General features: G+C 41.1%; 1 protein-coding gene across 2 annotated transcripts in view; it reads right to left on the minus strand.

Annotated features, from left to right (window-relative positions):
- Positions 1 to 256: 256 nt before the first annotated feature.
- The window catches only part of LOC132119165 (phosphatase and actin regulator 3-like), a 61,383-nt gene continuing 38,046 nt past the window's right edge, over positions 257 to 23,593 (minus strand). The window contains exons 9-13 of one of the 2 annotated variants that reach the window (XM_059528929.1): positions 4,713 to 4,768; positions 2,952 to 3,013; positions 2,206 to 2,346; positions 1,370 to 1,446; positions 257 to 907 (exon numbers count right to left, since the gene is read on the minus strand). In XM_059528929.1, the coding sequence (XP_059384912.1) occupies positions 892 to 907; positions 1,370 to 1,446; positions 2,206 to 2,346; positions 2,952 to 3,013; positions 4,713 to 4,768 (352 nt within the window). In that variant the 3' untranslated portion in view covers positions 257 to 891. The remainder of the gene's footprint in view (positions 908 to 1,369; positions 1,447 to 2,205; positions 2,347 to 2,951; positions 3,014 to 4,712; positions 4,769 to 23,593) is intronic. The other variant, XM_059528931.1, reaches the window with a different exon arrangement.

A 23,593-nucleotide genomic window follows, 5' to 3' on the forward strand; every position in this document is an offset into this window, starting at 1 on the left:
GACTTCTTAAAATATAAAAGGAATATAATATAATAGGAAAATGAGCACTTCAGGAATGAATGCTAAACTAATGGAGGATCTTCCCTCATAGATCTGTGATGTGTGTGTGTGTGTGTGAATGGAAATAATGACTTCTCGTGTTTTCCGTGTTCTGTACGTCTATTATAAAAGAAACTGAATCTGGCGTTCTCTTGAACACAAGACAGGAGACTGATTAGACAAATGAGCATAAGAGATGAAGATTGTTAGTAGAGATGGTCCATGGGAGTATGAGCACAGTGTTTCAGCTAAATTGATTCATTATTCATCCATGCTTCCATTCATTCATTCAGAAAAGAAGACAGAAATTCTTGTTGTTTGTTAAAAATCCAAAGCTTGTACTGTACAGACAATAAATAGTCCTTGCAAAGGTAAGACATGATTTCCGTTCCTCATACTAACATCTATACAGCTGATATGAAACTCAAGTTTTAGTAGGAGCCCAGAAACGTTCAGAGTGTCACTACAGCACCAACACTGGTGCGGGAAAAAGATTGAAAAGAGTCACATGCTTGACCCCCACCCTCCCCCCCATTGGCATCAAAAGGCGACTGGTTAAAACAGTCCATTACAAAAAACAACTAAAAAGTCAGTGTCTTTCAAACAGTCTTCCACTGTCTCACAAGAGTCCCCTGAAAAAGAATAAAGGCTCAATAATCTACAGACTTGTAGCTGGACTGAGTGGAGTTTGAAGGGGTTTTAGCTTTTTCAGGCTGAAGCTCCAGAGACATAGCCTCCAAGGTTCACTAGCGCCCAAATATCAGGCCCTCCATGGAGCAGCCATGGACAGCCCCCTGAGGTCTGGGACTTCACAGAGACACCGTTAGCATATTCTTCACGGAAGAAACCTTGCTATGGTCGATGGAACCTGCAATGCAAAGGGAGAAGACACCTGTAAGACACCACGAAGATCGACTACCATCCATTAAATGTGTATTAATAGAAGAGCGGTGTGTGTGTGTGTGTGTGTGTGTTCCACACAGAGCTCTGCTCAGCACAGGACTGGGACCTTGTTCAGCTATTTGTGCTCAAAGAAATGAGGTCTAACGTAAAACAAACGTAAGCTAAATGTGAGCAAGCATTTGTTACACATGTCCGCAAGCAATTAAGTGTGCTTATTCTGCAAATTCTGCACTTTCAGGACAGTGGCGTTATGGCTATATTTAAACAACCTCCCATACTGATCTACTGTACTGTATTTGTCCTGCCAGAAATCATCTATTGTAGATGTGATGACGTTTTTGTGGTGAACAGTTATGCAAACACGGAACAATATATAGAAACAGGCCATGTATAAATACACAAGGAAGAAATGGTAACACACACTGACCTTGTCAGGTGTTTGCTTGATGCATGAACCTCCATTTCATTGCTCTTGAACTCATTCAGCTCTTTGCGTATCGCCGCCTGAGAAACAACACAAGAATGAGCTGGAAAACAGACACGCATGAAGCAGGTCACAGGAAAGAAGATCACCCGATGTTTTATAAATGTTCTGGTTTTGTTGACTTAACACAAGCTGCTCATGAAGAGGCTCACACAGAATTTTTAAACATCTTCTGGATCTTTATATAGAAACATTTGGTGTCAGTAAGATTTTAAAATATTTTAGCAAGAAGTCTGTTTTGCTCACTAGGCTGCAGTTATTTGATCAAAAATACAATAATATTGTGAAACATTAATTTCAATTTAGAAAAGCTGTTTTTCCATTTGAATATCTGTTAAAATAGAATTTATTTCTGTTCCAAAGACGAACAAAGCTTTTACGGGTTTGGAACGACATGGGGGGTAAGTGATTAATGACAACATTTTCATTTTGGGATGGAATATCCATTTAATGTTACTTTTGATCAATTTTATGGATCCTTGCTGAATAAAATTATCCATTGCTTTAAAAAAATGCTTGAATAGTCCATATTTTGTCTAATATGATAATACTTTCTGGAACTGTTTAATACAACTTATAAATGTATATTTCTGTAGATTCCACAAATTTTTCCAAAAATAAGAACAGAAAATGTGAACTTCGCAGACCATGTGGGCCTAGATTTGATCAATCAAACATATATATATATATATATATATATATATATATATATATATTATTAATGTGTTAAACAGCATCGCTGTGTGGTGGCCTGTACAGTGGGTTTCTAATGCACACACCTTATCTGAAGCAGATAGTCTGGTCCAGGGCTTGTCCGCTCTCCTGTCGTAATCCTGAGCTTTGGCCACTTCCACATAGTCACTGAAACGGATCAGAATCTTTCTGTCCCGCAGCTCATCAACGGTGGGCCGCTGGTTGAGCTGGAAACACAAGAATAAGGCAGAGGTTTAGTCAAACAGCTGCGTCAAAGAAAAAACGTTCAATTCTGTATAGGATGAGCTGTGTTTCAGCCGATAAAACACAAAGACTATTGATAGCCCCATGATCCAATTAAAATACAAATATTCTGATTCAGGTTGTCCTTTTTTATTATTAATAAATGCAACTGTTTATTGACTGCTGGTGTCTGTTAATCCACTCGGGGTGTGTGTTACAATGATTTGACCACATTTAAGTGGCTTTACGTCAACACCCTTGACTTACTGATTTGATAAAACATCAATCAATGATTTGCCATTAACTTAAGCATTTGTGGTATGCGATGAATACTGTACAAGAGAGGGTGAATTTGTGATTTTTTTCTCTTAAGAACTGTAATCTTGTCCAATTATTATAAATTGTTTTAAAACTGTCATTCTTTTTGCCATAGGACGTTTATAGGCTTTTGAGTGCCTGCTGCACAGTGAATGACTGTTATTACAGCAGTACTAGTGTCTTTCCTCAGAGGACAGAGTGAATACTGCAGGCTAAGCAGACAACACATATATGTGTAGACTGTTTGATATTTTTGTCAGGATCCACATACCTTTCTGTTAAGCCTTTGCTTAATTTCCCTTCTCTCCTCTTGCTCTGTCTGGTCATTCCTCTCTGCAAATCCACCAAAAATAATAATCACAGATGAGAAAAAGCAGAGGTAAGTTTTTAATCCAGCGCACTACATGAAGGGCTCGCTTACACTCCACAGCACTCATGCACTACTGCTGGAATAGGTTTTCCTTCAAATGTCAATGTATATGATTTGTTTTTGTTTGATTCTCATTTTTTAAATAAAACTTCTCATGGCTTGGTTCCATGTCTAGCTCATGCTAAAATCAGATCCTGAAGAATCTCCTGTCCCAGCTTATAATACCAGAGCGCCAGATTACATCATTTCTTTAATAGGCTTTAACCTTTCACAGCACAGGATAACATTGATCTCTTACATTTCCCTCTGTCAAATACGTGGATTATCTGAATCTCTGCTGTGAAGGACTTAGACGCACGTGTCTATCTAGTCTGATTGAACCACTTCTGAAAACACATTTAATATTCCTGTCACATCAGGACTGTCTCCTTGCTGCTCGTCCTTGCTTTGATTAAATTTGTGTCTCGAATCCCAGTTGTTTGGGAGTGAGGGAGTGTTTGGAGCATGTGCATGCGGACAGGTGGAGAGATCAGCCAAAGTCAGCAGACAGCTGCGCAGAGTCAGAAGACACAGGTGCCGCGGCCTCAACTAAATAAACAAGCCTCATCACAAGGACACATGCTGAAGTAGACTGTCCTAAAAACTGCATCTGATTTCTGTAAAATTCCATTTACACTAAACACAAAAGGTATTTTTTCTTTCTTATAAATGTAACTAATCATTTAAACAATGTGAAAATCCTCCCCTCAGATGAAACGGTGAAATTACACTCAGTTTGACTCCGATTGTGGTCATGTGTAGACCTGTGTAATCTCTGCCAGCCTCACAATCTGTAATCACTGATATCATTGTGTCAAGCTCCAGAAAGATTGCCTCTATAATCTCTCGATTCCAAACGAGCTGAAATTACATCCAATCCTCCCTCAGATTTGTTTTTCTTTTTTCGTGCTTGTGGATGTTTTTGTGCTTAGCTTAATTATTTATCAAATTTCAAATGACTCTGTGGTCAGAATTATAGAGACTGTTAAAGAAGAAATACCGAATTATACATTTATAGAGAAATACATTGAAAAATATTAAGTGTTGAAAGAGTTTACTCAGAAATTGACAGTAAATTTTAAACAATCACAAAGAAAAAGCAAGTGAGACATTAAATGTGAAATTTTGAAGTAGAAAAACTGAAATAGTAATTTCATATATTTCTTTATTTTATTCACTAATGGAAAAATGCATTGGGTGCACACATTGTATGCAAATACAATTGCAACATAATTTGTAGATCTAGTAAATATTTATAGCCTAATACTACTATTGTACTTCATATAATTAATCACACTGGTGACAAAAGGTGAATAAATATAGTGTCAAACCAGTCACAACATGAAATATAAATAAGTGGTGACATAATTATGACAGATCTATTTCCATCTTATCTAACGCTTATAAATGTGTTTTGTTATGTGTCCTAATCCAGAAAAAATGATTTAGTCACACGTTTTGTGAACAGTTAATTTAGACATGAACACTTGGCAGTACATTATTATTATTATTTCAATAGGGTACCGAATTTCAAGCAATACGGTTATGTTATTTGTCAACAGGGAGGTGACAAACATTATTTCCACAGAAGAAAAGGTCTGGTCTGACAGGTGCGATACTCACGTTTGAGGATGTTCCGGCTCTCCAGCTCCTCCACCGCTGGTCTCTGACTCAGTCTCCTGCGGAAAAACACCAAAATCACGTTCTGGACCATTTTCAAGTGTCTGTGACAGTCTGTGTGCAGCAGCGCGCTCGCGTGAGTGTGTCAGTGTCAGTGGGGGTCCCGCGATCCGCGCATGTTACGGGGAAACCCTGCGTCCCATCTCGCGTCTAAACATCGCCAAGCATCTGCATATCTAAAGCACTCCCACATCGGGGAAGATCACGCGGTTTATTATTATCTGTGCTTGAAATTCCCTGATTTCACGGAATGGAGCGAACGGAACTTGCTCGAGGGAGCGCGGTTACCACACGAAAGCCTCATCGACGAAGAAAAACGTCGGTTTGTATCAAAATGTAATAGAAAAGAGTGAAAAAGATGAAGTGGAGACGCAGATGAGCATCTGCTCCTGAGTTCTCTGAAGTCTCAGAGTGGTGTGATACTGGAGATCCTTTACGCATCACTTATAAAGGGGGCGGCGCGTGCGGGAGAGATCCCCACGCACACTCGGTGCGCGCGCACGAGGAATATGCTGCAGTCAGGGAAAATACAACCTCCATCCGCGCTCTGATGGATGCTTTAATATCGATACAATATTAATGTTGATCTCAACGCGCTGTATAAAAATACAGACCAGTAAATTGCACAAGGACATTGCTGGGAGTGAAAAGCATCGGCGCATCGCTTTAGTTCACTAAACGACGCTGTCGAGAGAAGAAGGGTAAACGTATGTAATCGTTCAACTTATTTAAGCAATAATGTGCTCTTATGATATTTAGAATCCTATAATGCTGAACGCTTCTCAAAACCTTTGAATTCCAAAGATGACATTCAAGGGAATATCTCATAGATTATTTCAGACAACATTTCCCAAACTCGTTCTTCTTTTCTTTTTCACATCCTTTCTCACACTTTGAAAACAAATAGTGAGTTGTAATGTCATTGAAAAAAAAGTAATAAATAAACATATTTGACACATCTGATCAATGAAACCAAACTGATCTTGTTCTGATTGTTCTGTAAGAAAACAATGGCTAAGAATAGTCCTTACACTGAAATGAATGATCTGTAGACCACCCTGCAAACCCCCAGGACACTGGGGCCCTATGTGACCACTTACATCACCTAAATGATGGGACGCTTCCACATCTCAAAAGGTGTTTACCCTATTCAGATGCACAGAGAATCCCAAACCCTGAGGTCTAGTTCCTTCCTGACAATAACTTCCTCCACTTATGAACATGAGGATTTGATATATATGAAGTGAGCCTCCGCTTTGTCAGAGCGATACGCCGGTTACAGGAGCAGGCCCTGATGGGACTGTCAGTGAGTGGTTGTGAGTCAGCCTGGATTTCACGGCCTGCCATTGTCCAGCGAGCTGTGTGTTAATGCCCAGGCCTCAGCAGAGCGGCCGGAGATATGAAGGAGGCTTCAGACAGTCACTGACTGCATGGGTGGCCATTATGGCTTTGATTGATGGCCAAGTGTGTCGTGGACACCCTCAGGGACAGGGATGCCAAGGATCATTACACTAGTTTACTTCCATGCTTAGGAATAGTTTGAACGTTTATGTAACTTCCAGGGTGCTTCTTCGAGTGCCATTTGTATGTGCAAAAAAATTAGATGAAATCATGTTTTGTTTTCTTTCTCGAAGACATGTAATATTACACTGTCATTTACAGTACGTAATGAAGAAGCTATCTATCCTAATACAAATACAAAAGAAGTTTTAACAAATTGTTGTTGAATAGTATATTATATTTGTTGAACATCAAAGAAGCAATATCATAAACCTTGTTGATTAATTTAACAAAAGGCTGTGTCATTTCACATAGTTTTAACAGATGTTTTATTAGTGTTTCTGACATTTACTTCAATAGCAGAAATGATGTTGGTAAGTTGGTAAGCTTGATTGATTTCTGGGAATAATTTCAGTTTCTGTTTCAATTAATCTGTTAAACGAACAGATTCATATATCTGTATCATTCAAAATGGTCAAGTTAGTCTCCAATTATGATTATATATGGGGATCATTAAGATGAAAGAAGATGCTTAAGTTGATCAAACAGTAATATTGTGAAATATTATTACTATTTATATTGTAATATATATATATATATATATATAATTACATTTTACAAATATTATAATAATATATTTAGGATTTCTAGCATCATTCCTCCAGTCTTCAGTGTCACATGATCTTCAGAAATCATTCTAATATGATGATTTGCTGCTCAAGAAACATTTCTGATTATTATTACGATTGAAAATGGTTGTGCTGCTGGATCCTTTTTTTAATTTTTAAATATAAAGTTTGACGAACAGCATATATTTGATATATTTATTTTTGATCAATTTAATGTGTCCTTGCTAAAGAATTAAACATTTCTTTCAAAAATATATACTGATCCAAAACAATAATGAATATGTAAATACTGCTGTTTGCAATTACTACATATATTTATATTGGTGCATAAAATGAAACCGCTTCGATATTCTTCCTAATACTGATTTCATATATCCAACATGGAACCCATCCCTTGATTACTTCAACTCGATTCTTACTGTATTTTATTTATTTTACTATATTTCACATGCAACACTAGCTGTTTATAATGATCCTCTCACATATGTCAAACAGAAAGACAGCCAAATCAAACATTCAAAATGTCATACCTACTATACTATTTAGTAAATACATAAATAAAAGGCTTAGACATGAAAGCAATTTTATTCTAGGCTTGCTTTAAATAATTGATCAAATGTCCCGTCTGACCCCAGGTCTGCTCTTTAGAACAGAGCGAGATGTGAGACTGGGAGCTGGTGGCCTCCGTCTGTCCCAGTATAACCCACTACAGGAACAACATGAGGTCTGATCTTCAAACAGCTCCACATATAAAGTCACTGTGCTGCTCATCTTGTGTACAGCTGGGAGGCACAACTAATTCAGCTGAATTACAAGAACATTGATGATTGATGATTGGCTTACCTCACATGCATTATAAATACTATGAGAAAGCATATTTTCGTCATTCTTCAAGTTGGGTAAATTGAAACCAAACAAGATACTAATTTCTTCAAGCATTATTTTTGACCTATTCAGCTCTTTCCTTAAATAGATTGTATCCTCATGTGGCCAGAACTGGGAATGAACACAAATCGATTAGCTATTGGGTTGAAACAATGTCTGCCATAGGAGGAACTGTCTATATGTGGCCCACACAGCAACTCAGCCTTTTCCAGCGATTGATTTTCCAATACTGGGATGTTTATAGGAAGCAGCTCAGTGAATTGGTGCTACATTAGAAGAGTACTGTATTAAAGCTGTTCAGCAGACAAACCATCACATATTTCTTTGCTATTTTGTAAATTTTGTCTAAATGCACCCTTTCTTTTACACTTATTTTCCCTCCTTTTTGAAATAACATGCACATCTCAATCGTTCACAATAGGAAAGGGAATGCATATTAGGAAACTTAAGAATGCCAGTTTAATTTCCTTCTTGAAAGATTAAAACAGAATAGAAGATTTTGAAAGAATATGTAACTCTGATGCAATGGAATGTGGGCAGCGTTTAATTGGCGGTGTATGGTATTGTGCCTCTGATGACTCAATTAGCAAGTGTATTCAAAAGTAAATATAGCGCTTTCACTGTAGGATGGCAGCATCTAATTCCAGGATCTGGGCTTTTCTTGGAGTTGTAAACGCAATGTCACATCCGGTCCTAGTGTCACATGTTTGATATATAATAGTTATGAAGTCACCATGGATTCAAAGCATTGGGCTGTTGCCTGGTTGAGAAGCTGAGCTTAATTTAGCAGAGAGAATACAGGCCAGGAACACACAGTCAATGATATTGCTGCATGGGTAACTGGTCCAAACTGGCCCAGTCAGGAGAATACGCTTCAGTCCTGTCAGAATGTGTTACAGATTCACGTTTGTTTTGTGGGATGATGAGTTTATTGTTTCTAAAAGTCTGTGAAATTATTTTTTTAAAAGTGCCAGTAATATGTAATTGAAATGTAAAAAAAAAACCTTTTGGTAGGGTTTTCTAAGGTACCAAATGTAAATGTGGGTCTGTTTTGTCCTAAGTAAGAGTAAGAGATTCTCAAAGAGAACATTAAAATAAAAATAAGCATTGCATGTTGCAGATGAAATGTCAGAAAAATTCTGATGCTCTGGCAAATACCAGGATAAAGTACAGAGATTTAGGGTTTTACTGTAAGTGAGAGTAAATGATTCTCATAAAAATCTCATAAGTTCTGATTCTGATTCTGATTCTAAAACATGAAGATACGTTCAGTGGTCTTAAGTGAAAATTAGCCGGTTTCCAAAGAGTCAGATGTGAGTTTAAAGTGGTCATGAAATGACAGACAACTCTCTTATAAAGACATATTTTAGATTTCACAACTCAAAACTAACTCTTCAGTTTAAAATATGAATTATTTGGTCACAGTTTAGTTTTTGGAACCAGCTCTCAGTATTAACTAACTGTTAACTATGATTTTTGCCTCAGTAAACTCCAATATTTTCTAATTATTAATAGTTAGTTAGTAAAATAGTTTTAGTTAGTTAAGGGTCATTAAGAGATCTAAAATATGATTATACAGAATAAGCCATTTATATGTGCTATATGAGTACTAATAAACAGCCAATATGCTATGCATGCTAATAAACAACTAGTAAATAGTGAGAATTTGTCCCTCAACTTAAGTGTTACCAATTATTATTTTCTATCCTTCTGAAACACCAGAATTTGAAATTGGGAGAATTGCAAAATCATAATTTCCCCTTGACACGTCCCTTTACATGTGTCATCATCGCATGTTATCAATGAGGAGCATTCTGAACAAATCACTCTTGTTTATCCGTCACAAGAGCGTTAGATGAAGAAAGACACTTTTTGGTGCAAAAATAAATGGTAACACTTTATTTTAGTGGCCAGTTCTCACTATTACCTAGTTGCTTATTAGCATGTCTATTATTAACATATAGGTTGTTTATTAGTGCTTATAAAGCACTTATTCTGCATGACCATATTCTACATTCCTAATCCTACCTCAAACCTAAACTTAACAACTACCTTACTAACTATTAATAATTGGGAGTTTATTGAGGCAAAGTCATAGTTAATGGTCTGTTAATAGCGAGAATTGGAACATAAAATAAAGTGTGACCTAAAATGCAAGTGTTCAGGTACAGAGTTTCTTTGCCATAGTGGTTTCCTGCTGTTTATGCATTAGTGAATCAAGCCAGAGACATTCCACTTCACACTTTTCCTGTATGATGTGAAAACCATCTGTTATCTGCTGCATACTCTTGATTATTTTATATACAGAAAGTGATTGTTCTCTTTATAATCGTTGGAGCAGTCGCTCCTGTTACAAAACACAAAAATGTAGACAGAATTACTGTAATTTGACAGCGTTTCTAACTGTAGCTGAAAACCACTTACACTGTATATCATGGTACAGATCCTGATAATGACTTATTTCCAGTTGACAATAATGAAACAGGTGAAAAAAAAATCCTAAAGACTAACAATATCTACAGTAGATACCAGAATGTAACTTGGGAGATGCTCTTATGACTTCACAGTAATAAACAACCACCTAGCAACTACCCAGATCACCCTAGCAACACATAACAAGCATGGAAAGCAAAGGCCACTCAAATAACGTGCAGACAGGACATTTCTGTGTGGTTTACTTGTTCCTGTTTGCAGTAGCACTTCTGTGCTCTAACATGGCAACGCTGCTACGATGCTCTGCTCACATGCTCTGATAATAATAGCATCGTAGGACTAGACATTATTTGGATAGTTAGTCAAAACACAGTCATATCTGCATATATTTTGTTGCGTAGAACTGAATAAAAATAATATATTGATATTTAATATTAATTTATGAAATGATTAAGTTAAATTAAAAAGTCTTACATAATTACTTTATATTATTAAATAAAATAAGAAATAATTATTACAAAGCATTTTCTGTTTCAGTTTTTGGTCAAGTGCATCCAGAATTTTCAGTTTCGGTTTCGGTGCATCCCTAACCCAGGACACTTAAGCACTGTGTAGAGTCCCTTTAGTTCACTCCCATGTCATCAAAAACACTAATGAGACAGAGCCACATGTGCAAAACTGTCATTCAGCACTAAACCTAATCACCACAGGAACAGGTTCACTGTGAACTGGAGCATATGTTTGTACTGAACATGTTCTCTCTGCCATGAAGGAAGAAACAGAAGCCAGCTTGTGGAAATCAGTCAGTCTGGGGCAGTGCTTTGGTCACTACAGTATGTAGCAGTATGGTAGATTGTGCCTTGCTTTGTAGGTTGTACTGTACAGAGGCTTTCTGAGGAACCTCGATTAATGTTTCAGCAGATAAAAGACAGACTCCTCTACATTGCCAATAAAACACATATCCAGCCATTATTGACTGGCCACTGTTGCCTAGCAACTCCAGCTGCCACTGAAAGCTGTGGAGAGGGTAATGAGCCCAGTGTGCACCGAGTCGTGATGTGGTTATAAACTGTTCCTTCTAAAAATAGCAACTGACTTTATTTATACATTGGGTGTTTTCTGGAAGAAGGAACTATTCTAGACTACATATTCCCCTGCATTGTGCACTACAGCATGACATTCATGTGATGGGTGTCAGATCATGCCAATTTAGTTTTTCCTTTAGAAGGCATTGCAGTTTTCAGGGTTGAACATATGCCATTGTCAAAATACTTCACTAAAAACATTGGGAGCTACACGAGACCTCTGTTTCAGTCTCTTAAAAACAAAATATGTAAGGGATAATGTACAGTTTGCTGATCCTTCAATCACTTGCAGATTTACAGATCTGTGCTATCGTTATAAATGTTTTATCAACAGAATATAGCGCTGACAAATAAAGCTGATGCCCTAATGGAAACCTAAGTGTGAATCTGGCTGTGATTTTGTGGAGCATCTGTGAGTGGGCATCTTGTTATTTTAGCATCGAGTCGTTGCCACAAAACGAAGATACAGCATCTCACACTAAACAGCCAGCTGTCATATTCTCCCTGTCTCTATCACGAGCTCCGCTCTGCTCCCGTGAACGGCGAGCATTTGCAGAGGACGGGTGCTGAGGTCTGTGTGTATGGCCATGCATAATTCATCAGCTCGCCTGTCTATATTTAGCCTCACTGTTTGAGAAGGGCTATTGATAGTAAGGTCATGCCAAGAAGGGCTCGAGGATCTGCCAAGGAGACAGGTCACAGGCACGACGTAAGTTCGTTACAGCAAGTCAAGGTCGATGGGGAACAGTGGGTCACTATGACAGGATGGGATTGGAAATTGGCAGCGTGGCGGGCTGTGAGGGGGCTGAATGCAATCTCTTCCCTCCTGGAGGTAGCAACAGTGACGTAGAGGATTGATCTGTTGTCCTGCTCTGGTTTTTCAGTGTGACTGACAATGCAGCAGACTAAAAATAGCAGGGAGAGGGATCCCCCTTCCCGGCCGCCTGCACTTGGCGCAGTCTGGCACATTGCAAATGCTGATGTGCCGAAAACAGTGTTACACAAGAGCATGTACAAAGAATGAGAAGAGCATGTCAGTGGATTCAAACGACCAGACAGAGTTTTATTTCCTAACCAGGCTACAGCCAGATCTTTTACAAAACTATACAGTACTCAGTACTCCTAGCTTTAATAACAGACCATCTATACTCTATTTAAGCAGTATTGCAATGCCTGAATCTCCAGCCACTTGTTAAATAATGGATATATATATATGGCCGAAAATTAATTCCAATGCATTTTTTTATTTGTAAATTCTCATTTCGAGAGCTGTCCTGCCACAGATTACTGACATATATTTTATTGGCAAATAGCTGAAATAAAACCAGTTAATTAAAAAAAAAAAAAAATTTATGTCAGTTTATGTTTTTGTTGTTGTTGTTGTTTTAGTTAACCCTATACTAGCTGTGAGTCAACTGCATGTGAATATGAATATATGCCCGATATGTTTTCTTTTCTATTATTCAGTCATCTTAATAATTACTGATGCCATGATTGGCAGAAAACACAATGGTCTGTTAGCTGAAAGAAGACGGTAATAGCGCACTAACAGAGCCAGGCAAACAGTACAAACTTTCGCAATCAAGTTGTTTATAAGTAAAAATATGGGCCATCTTATAATTTATAGGAGGGTATTACCAGAAGTCCCTGCATGACTCGTCACATATGACTGTAGTTTTTAGCAGTTACAGTATGTAGACGAAGACGAACATTAAGACGAAGATGTAAGTACTGACTATGATTTATAATATAGGTCAATACATAAGCTGCCATTTGGTGCTGTATAAAAGCATACTCAAAGAAATGAACATGGAAAGTGAGATCTCTCAACTGTTTCACCTGTCTGTAATGAGAGAGCAAATGGAGAATTTGTGTAAGTTTTGCACATTTTGTGTCAGATTCACCAAAATTCAGATACTGCAATATGAAGCACATTTTTCATCAAATTCTTCCAAGACCAAATGATCGATTCTTCCACAAAACACAATTAATAACACATTAAGTCTCTTGAGTATTAAACCACCACCTCACAGCAATAAGAGCTTCCTCCTGGTACCCAGAACAAATTGGTCAGAGCAGCATGTTTGGCCTCTGCTGAAAACCAGGGCATCAGATTTCTGTTGACCAGTCATTCTTGCTAAAGATGATCTCCCAGCACCAGACAAAACAGACAATGTGCATACACACGGCTCTCCTGCTGTCTCTGTGACGGGGGGAGCAGCACCTGTGTTTACCCAGCGTACTCGCAGAGCTCCAGTTACATGGCCGGCCGGTCCGCTCTGGGTCCTCTGCTGTGGGCTTTCTGAGTCTGATTCACTGCTGAGCGCATGGATCATGTCAGCTGTTCACATGTTTTAATTATGCACCAGTTTCTTAAGTTACTGTAACACTATAAGGTTCCCTTCAAATCTGGTCACCCAAGCATCTGCTTTTACTTCTGTATGCAAAACATTGATCTAGTTTAGAGGGTTTCAACATTTACAGATCTTACATTTACTATTATTTATAATAATATCACATTAATACATTATATAATGCATAAGAGACAAGAAGTGAATAATCAGAAGTATTATTAATTTAATCTCTATTCAACCACAAACCGCTGATGGATCCAGGATATTTATTTATATATATTTGGTTATCATTACCAATTATTTATTTATATTATTACTAATGGTCATACTTAAAGTTAAAAGGTTACACCTAAAGGCTGGAATACACTACACAACTTCTTAAATTATATTTAATATTAATTAATTTATGATTACTTTAATTCATTTTAAGTATGATTCAATATGAATTATATAATTTACATACATTTATATGCCATCCAATTATCAATCTTCCCCAGCACTATAAAGGCACAGACCTTGGTTCCTCAATTGTCCGATCTCGTGACTACCCAGCGGAAAATTCCCCTGCTTGCTACTTGAGTTGACTCCTACTAATACTAACCATTTGTGTTTACGTTCTCTCTCTCAGCGATCTGCCTTCTCCATCCCATGGTCCCAGTTACTCTCCAGTGTTACCTCTATCAGTATCTCCTCTACTCACCATCGCCGAGGTGTGTGCTCACCATCCTCCACTCCGGTCACCATCCTTGATTACTTTGATCACCCCATCCGGCGAGTTGATACCCATTGTCAAGGATCCTCCTTCAATCTCCATTCACTATTCACCCACTGTTATATTCTGCTTCCTTCAATAAATACCAGTTTCCACTAATCCTCTGTCCCAGTCCATTTGTTACAGAAAATCGGACTGGAAAAGCTGAGGATGAGCAAAGCCGATCCTTTTCAAGAACTGGTGGATTCGTTGCGGCGGTTACTGACACCTCACGCCGCCCACCCCAGCTTCTCCGGCAAGGACCACAACATCCCGTATCTTCTTCGACGGCCAATATCGTCTATTGTAGTTCGGTAATCAGACCATTGCCATACTCTGGATCGGTGGAGGATTGCAACGGGTTTCTTCTCGAGTGCTCACTCACCATTGAGACTCAACAACAATTATACCCCAACGAACAATATAAAATCACCTTTATCTCATCCCTCACAGGTCCCGCTCTGCGATGGGCAGAGACCATATGGACACAAGCCAGTCCGGCCACCCGATCCCTAGACAATTTCATCGCTCACTTCCGTGAAGTATTTGACACCACCAAAGGCGATTCATCCGTGGGTGAGAAATTATATAATTCGAAACAAGGCAAGATGAATATACACCAGTACTCCCTGCAATTCAGAACCCTAGCAGTGGCCAGTGGCTGGAACGAGACGTACCTTCTTACCACCTTCCGTCAAGGTCTTGATCCCAAGTTGCGCACCCACCTGGCCACCTACGACAATTCATGTGGTTTAGAAAGATTTATCCAGCTTGCAATTAGATGGTCCAATCGCATTCAAACCTGCCTTCAAGAATCCTCACCTACCCAGTTACCCACACAGTATCACCGAACTGAAGCCTTAAATCTTCCGGAACCTGACCCTGAACCAATGCAAACTGATTTGATCTACTGAGCGGCAGAGACGGCTGACCCAGGGACTATGCCTCTATTGTGGCTCAGGAAACCAACACATCCTGGCATGCTCCCTTCACCCACCATGGCCAGCAGTGAGTTATATCCAACCATCACCTATTAAGATGAATCCACTCACCACCATTGTACAACTTACTGCTGACAATGTCACTCTTCCAGTTACCACCCTCCTTGACTCCGGGTCAGCCGGGAACTTTATCTCGGTGAACCTCTGACGCCAGCTCAAGCTACCAGCCAGCACAACCAAAACTACCTACCAAGTAATCACCATCACCGGAAAACCCCTTAACCACCATCACATCCGATACAGTGTGGACCCAATCCAAATGTCTATCGGCTTGTTAAATGAAGAATCCATTACCTTCATACTGTTAGAAGAATCAACAGCAGAAATCATTCTCAGTCGTCTGTGGCTGGTACAACATAACCCAGTCGTCTCCTGGTCGACAGGCGAAGTCCTCCGGTGGGGTGACCAGTGTTTCCCATCCTGCTTCCCTCACAGACCCTCACCACTGATAAGGACCTCCGAAGCCTTACCCATCAATGCCACCTCCGTTGAAAGCCCTGTGGATAAACACTCCATTGATATTCCCCCTTGTTACCAAGAGTTCCAAGACATCTTTTTCCCGCACAAAGCCTCACAACTTCCTCCTCACCACCCTTGGGATTGTGCCATTGACCTGATTCTGGGTGCGCCAGTGCCTCGCGGGAAGATCTACCCGCTCTCGCTTCCGGAACATAAGGCCATGGAGGTGTACATTGAAGAGGCTCTAAAACAAGTTTACATAGTTCCATCCACATCCCTTGCCGCTTCCAGCTTCTTCTTTGTGGCCAAGAAGGATGGAGGTCTGCGACCCTGCATCGACTACCGAGCATTAAACCAAGTTACAGTCAAATTCCGGTACCCTCTTCCCCTCATCCCAGCCGCCCTAGAACAGCTCAGAGGAGCAGTCATCTTTTCAAAGTTAGATCTCAGAAGAGCATATAACCTCATCCGTATTCGAGAGGGTGATGAATGGAAGACCGCATTTGTGACCCCTACTGGCCACTATGAGTATAGGGTGATGCCGTATGGTCTAGTTAACGCCCCCTCAGTCTTCCAAGACTTTATGCATGAGGTGCTTCGTGAGTAACTCCACCCCTTTGTTATAGTTTACATAGACGACATCGTCATCTACTCCCGGAGCTTGGCCGAACATCGCCCACGTGTAAAGACAGTCCTCACCCAGTTACGTAAATTCCAATTATTCCTCAAGGAAGAAAAATGCACCTTCCATCAACCATCCGTTCGATTCCTGGGTTACATTATCAATAGTTCAAGCATTAACATGGACGAGGGGAAGATCCAAGCCGTCACCTCCTGGCCACCCAGACCTCCCTTTCAAGGTAGAAGTGGATGCCTCGACCAACGGAGTTGGAGTGGTATTGTCGCAGCGGCAGGGGGCCCCTCCAAGACTCCATCCATGTGCCGCCTTCTCCTAGAAACTCAGCCTGGCAGAGAGAAACTACGACATCGGTAACCGGGAGCTTTTAGCCATCAAATTGGCACTGGAGGAATGGCGACTGTGACGAGTGGGGCGGGGCCGAGGGACATGGGAGCGAGGCCGGGGGAGTGATTGGAGATGAACTACACCTGTTCGACCCACCGGTCTCGAGGCCCATGGAGGAGATGGAAGGATATAAAACTGGAGCGACGACAGTGAAGGACGAGAGAGGACCAGGCCTGGGCTTTTAGTTGTGTTTTGGGTTTTATTTGCGCGCACCAGTCGTCCGTGAGGGGCTGGTGCGCTGGTTTTGTGTTTATTTTGCGTTATTAAAATGTTTTTGATTGTCCGCCGGTTCCCGCCTCCTTCTTCCGGATGAATAGGAAGGTTTATTCATTACAGTGGTGCCGAAGCCCGGGAGAAGGAGGGACGCGCTGCTGAAGATCCCTCGCCGCTGTGGTGAATCCGCGGTGCCATCGAGCAGGCGAGGAGTGTGCCGCCATGGACGCTCGAGGCGGTGGGCTGGAGCGAGTTGCCGGGGACGGGCGAGCTCGCTACCGGCCGCCCACGATGTGGAGAGACGGCTGCCGTCCGTGAGGGAGCGGAGGAGTCAGCGCCGTTCGCCAGGTGGCCGGAGCCTGCTGCCATCCGCCGGAACGGGGAGGAGCAGGGAACGGGGGACTCCTGCCGGCTGCCCAAAACCGGAGGAGCCGTCGCCGTCCACCGGGCGGCGGAGGAGTGTCGTGCCGTCCGCCGAGGGCCGTCCAGTGCCACCGCCAGGCACCGCGGAGGAGATCGCCCAGCTGGTGGAGGGCCGAGCAGCGGTGCGTCTGGGAACCGGAATTTTTTTTTTTTTTTTTTTCCTCTCTCCCCTCTCTCGTCTCTGTCGCTCCTCCTTCCATCTCCTTTTCTCTCGCCTCGTCTGTCCTACCCCCAGGTTCCCGCAGGTCCCCGTGAGCGGCCCCCCCGGAGGGGGGGGGGGGGGGAGTAGAGCGCAGTCTCGGGAGTACCCCCCGGCCTGCGAGGGGCGATGGGGGTATGTGACGAGTGGGGCGGGGCCGAGGGACATGGGAGCGAGGCCGGGGGAGTGATTGGAGATGAACTACACCTGTTCGACCCACCGGTCTCGAGGCCCATGGAGGAGATGGAAGGATATAAAACTGGAGCGACGACAGTGAAGGACGAGAGAGGACCAGGCCTGGGCTTTTAGTTGTGTTTTGGGTTTTATTTTATGCGCACCAGTCGTCCGTGAGGGGCTGGTGCGCTGTTTTGTGTTTATTTTGTTATTAAAATGTTTTTGATTGTCCGCCGGTTCCCGCCTCCTTCTTCCGGATGAATATGAAGGTTTGATATCATTACAGCGACATTGGCTCGAGGGAGCAGCACATCCTTTCATGGTATTCACTGACCACAAAAACTTACACTGGTGGAATCCTCTGTCCCAGTCCATTTATTACAATATATATATATACATACACCCGGCTATCAGAACATGTTTTTTTGCTAGTTTCAGCCTGACGCAGTTCTCATTTTCCCCTCCTGCACGGCATTGATTAAATAGCAAGTGCATTTGCATCCATTTGTGCACACATGGACGTGCTGCTCTAAAAAAGAGGTGTGTAGACGCATTTTGGCGCGTTGATATTTTGAGAAAATAAAAATAGAGACTGCACCATAGACCAACTCAAACCTGGTCTAAAGTCTGGCGCAATATTTTTTCTTTGTTATTTAAAGAGCACATTAATAATATGTGCCGATAGGTTGGTGCATAATGCGCGTACAATTTTCTTATTACACATACAGGGACAGGCAGCAGCACACAAACATGAAAAATTACTTTCCACCATGTAATAGTGAACCTGCCAAGATGCGAGTGCAACTGGCTTTTGAAGAGGATGGAAGATGAGACTCTGACTGAAGATGTGTGTTATGCCCAAAAAACACCCATTACTCATTAAGAGAACAGGGACAACCCGTTTAGACCATGCGCCAGGCTTGCTGACCATTTTCCGGTTGTTAAACTATCAAAAGTGTATTTGGACATGACCTAAGTGCACCTTTAGTGCACTTCAGACCATGTGCTTAGACTGTTAAAATAGGGCCCAAAATGTTACCTCAAATCATACAGTTTCTTGACAACCTAAAAAACACTCAAAAAAATTTTCACATGCAATCATTTCATTGTAGTCAGAAAATCTATTAAATAAACAATTATATATAAGTTATGTCATGTCATGCCCAAACATCATGTGAAGTCCATCATGTTCTGATTGTGTACAGTGACAAATTTCAGGGGTTCTGACACACACTCATCCATATGAAATCCTAACACTCTGAGGCACGATCTGAACCAGGATCCGTTCCTCTTAACACCTCAGTATAGTTCACCCTCACCATTGTGTCCGAGATCGATCTGCATGCTTTCGGTTGTGTAAGTGGAGGCCTTACATAAGCAGACTCCCAGAGGAGTGTGAGTTACCCATCCGAGACTGAACGCACACACTAACTCCAGAGGGGTTCCCTGTATACTTACACCTGTAACAACATGAAAGAGGGCAACCCTTCAGCCAAACTGTGTTCATATTGGCAACATTTCAGTTCTGAAAATCCAGATTTCAACAACAGATTGCCAACAATGGACTAAAGATTATAAACGACCATTAAAATCGAGCTCATCGCAGAATTTCCCAGAACATCTTTCAATTTCAGATTTTGCTCCTAACAGTCTTATATAAGTTAAAGTGATTTGAACAAACACTATGATCCCTATTTACTAACCACTCGTGCCAGCACAGACCCTCTTTTGGTGTTAAAAGTAAAAGTAATGTCAATTTACTAAAGACATACAGTAAAACATTAGTGATAAAAAGCCATGTATATTATAATTTTTGAGGGCTGACCTTACTGCATATGCATTTGTAGGAGTTTCCACTTTCAGGTGCATTTATGGAAGGAAATATTTAAATGAAACATGCAAGATGATTTACTAAGGTTTATGCTACTCAGTTTACTGGTTTTCGGCAATGGCAATAGCAAAGTCAATTGAAAATTCTTGATTAATAGGTCATAAAGCTAAGATGAGGCCATACCATTCAAAGATTTGTACACCATGAGTAGTATTTTAAAATCATTTTGAACTAGCCTTACCAAAAAGAAGTATATTTCAAATTTATTTTATTAAGTATAGTTAAGTAAAGTATATTTTTAAGTATACTTTAGTAAGCATACAAATATCAGTATACTACTAATATACTTTGTGTACTATTTCAATAATCCTTTGTACTACAGGCTCACTTTCTAGTTTATAAAAGTTTGCCTTTAGGTATACTAAGTATACGGGTGCTGGTCTTATAATTAGAATATCATCAAAAAGTTGATTTATTTCACTAATTCCATTCAAAAAGTAAAACTTGTATATTATATTCATTCGTTACACACAGACTGATATATTTCAAATGTTTACTTCTTTTAATTTTGATGATTATAACTGACAACTAAATGTCACGCCTCCAGGCTGATCTGCCTGTTTTTCCCTATAGTGTGTGTGGTTGTTTACACTTACCATGTGCTTCTGTGTCACCGTGGTGCCCGTCTCCACCCTCTTGTTTCATTATTATCTTGATATTGGTCACCATCACCTGCTCTGCATCATGTTAATCACTCCTTCTCTATTTAGTCTCCTCATGTGTGCTGTCTGTTGTCAGATCGTCGTGTTGTTCTCATTTATGTCTCAGCTCTGTCAACATCTCTCGTTTGGCCTGCACAGAGATCGTGCCTGTTTTGTTTTTCATCCTTTAGTTTTGTTTTTTCCCTCTTCCACCTGCTTTCAGGCAGTGCTACTCTTCAGCCCTCCTGTGCTCACGATCACCGATCGCTGTCACTCCTCTTCTTCGCCTCACCGCAGCGCGCCACCAGTTGCCCGCCTCAAGAGTGCCCCCACCTCCCTGTCAGTGGCGGCCACAGGTATGTCTCCATTCCAGAGGTCCATTGGTTTTCAACCTCATATGTTCCCCTCACAGGAGCCTGATGCTGCTCTTCCATCTGCCTTAGCCTTCGTCCGCAGGTGTCGCCGCACCTGGAGGAGGGCTGAGGAATCCTTGGCTTGGGTTTCCAGACGAACCAAAGCAGCGGCTGACCGTCACCGTATCCCTGCTCCCTGCTATGTATGTGGTCAGAGAGTATAGCTGTCAACCAAGGACCTTCCTCTCCGGGTGGCTTCTCGCAAGTTAGCCCCCAGGTTCATGGGACCATATCAGATCACCAAGGTATTGAGTCCGGTGGCGGTAAAGCTCAAGTTACCTCCCATACTTGGTCAGGTACACCCAGTCTTTCATGTTTCTCAGGTCAAGCCTTTGTTTCATTCTCGCCTTAACTCATCTGCTACTAACCCTCCCCCTCCCCGTATAGTGGATGGTTCCCCAGCCTTCACTATCAGGAGGTTGCTGGATGTCAGATGTCGAGGTCGGGATTTCAGTATCTGGTGAACTGGGAGGGATATGGTCCGGATGAGAGGAGTTGGGTCCCGGCTCGGGATATTCTGGATCGGTCACTGATCAAGGACTTCAACCGGCAGCGTGGTGGTTCCTTCCCTGGAGCGCCAGGGGGAGCTCCTGGGGAGAGGGGTAATGTCACATTTTTTACACTTACCATGTGCTTCTGTGTCACCGTGGTGCCCGTCTCCGCCCTCTTGTTTCATTATTATCTTGCTAATCGTCACCATCACCTGCTCTGCATCATGTTAATCACTCCTTCTCTATTTAGTCTCCTCATGTGTGCTGTCTGTAGTAAGATCGTCGTGTTGTTCTCGTTTATGTCTCAGCTCTGTCCACATCTCTCATTTGGCCTGCACAGAGATCGTGCCCGTTTTGTTTTCATCCTTTAGTTTTGTTTTTTCCCTCTTCGTCCTGCTTTCAGGCAGAGCTACTCTTCAGCCCTCCTGTGCTCGCGATCACTGATCGCTGTCACTCCTCTTCTTCGCCTCGACGGAGCGCGCCACCAGTTCCCCACCTCAACAGCGCCCCCGCCTCCCTGTCAGTTTATCTGGGCATTGCATTAGTGGATTCTCCAAGTGGAATTAGTCCAGGAGGCTCTTTTGGAACTGCTCCAGACTGCCCTGTTCCTGGATAGTTTTTTGTTTGTTTATTTTTTCTTCTCTCCTTTGAAATTCAAGCCTGTCTAATAAACTGACCTTTTTGAGCACCTGCAACTGAGTCCCAGTCTCGCATTGACAACTAAGTAAATCATAAATTCAGTATCTTGACAGTTGTCCAAAAGACGACCATTGACATCTTGCAAAAGGAGGGCAAGACACAAAAGGTCATTGCAAAAGAGGCTGACTGTTCACAGAGCTCTGTGTCCAAGCACATTAATAGAGAGGCGAAGTAAGGAAAAGATGTGATAGAAAAATGTGTACAAGCAATAGGGATAACCACACCCTGGAGAGGATTGTGAAACAAAACCCATTCAAAAATGTGGGGGAGATTCACAAAGAGTGGACTGCAGCTGGAGTCAGTGCTTCAAGAACCACTACGCACAGACGTATACACAGTGTTGGGAAGGTTACTTTGGAAATGTAATAGGTTACAGATTACAAGTTACCCTATTTAAAATGTAATAGTAGTGTAACTTTTTTAATTACTTTAATAAAGTAATGTAACTAATTACTTTTGAGTACATTTTGATTACTTTTATAAATTTCTAATGAATGTTAATTTGCAACTGTTAATCATTTTCAACCATTTTACACCATGCAGGTTTAACCTTAACAGTAGTGCTCAATACTGTCAGACTTTCACCATCCTTCATCACCTGAATTAAGATGATCAATTTTGAACAAATCCACCACACAATCAGACTTTAGTACTGCCTTTAACTTAGAGATTGATCTGAAGTTCAAAGCAGATTTAAAATCAAAAGAAATAGTTTATAGATACTGTTTTTGAAACCAAATCTTTGCATAACTACAGGCATCTAACTGCATCTAACAATGGTTTGGGGAAAACTTTTACCATGTTTTGTAAGTGCAATTTTGTTTTTTTGGCAAATGAATTACCACTTGTATTTATTTTTACTACAAATTCCATAGTTAAACCACGGTTAGTGCCATACCATAGGCTACATTAATTTTCCTAAGGGTTGTGTTTTTGTATGCACTAGCTCCCCCTAAACCTATGATAAAATATGATGATTTGTCTGCTAACTTACTACTGTAACATTACAAAAGATAATAATGACGTCGTTTATACAGTATTTTGAGTGATTGCGAGCAATGTGCTGCTGCTGCTTGACTAAGTAAACAAAGACAAAACTACATTAGCATATTTACAGATGAAACTGACCTGCACCTGAAACCCTGAACACAAGTGTCGCTTCTCTGCTCCAGCTGTGCGCTTACACAGTTCACTACGGTCTCTCTCTCTCGCATTGATTACTCGGAGTCTGATCCAAACCGTTCGGCGGAGGCGCAGAGAGCGCGCGAGCCCAACCATTGCCAGTCACGACTAACCGATTCATGATTTATTAGAGATTTAATCATCGAATGGCGGATTCGGAAATAATCGCTTTAGTATATTCGGCCTGCAATTATACAATAACAATATTAAAGTAGAAGGCCAAATCGTCTGCTAGGCCACCGGGAATAGTCCCGGTTCTCCCGATGTCCAGTCAGCGCCTGATTTCCACAGACACGCAGAATGTGCAGGATTCATATTCAGTCTTTTTGCGGCTTAATATTCACAGACATCAGTCCATATAGGGTTTTGATTCAAGT

This window comes from Carassius carassius, chromosome 38, assembly GCF_963082965.1.
Source record: "Carassius carassius chromosome 38, fCarCar2.1, whole genome shotgun sequence".
NCBI classification, from domain to species: Eukaryota; Metazoa; Chordata; class Actinopteri; order Cypriniformes; family Cyprinidae; genus Carassius; species Carassius carassius.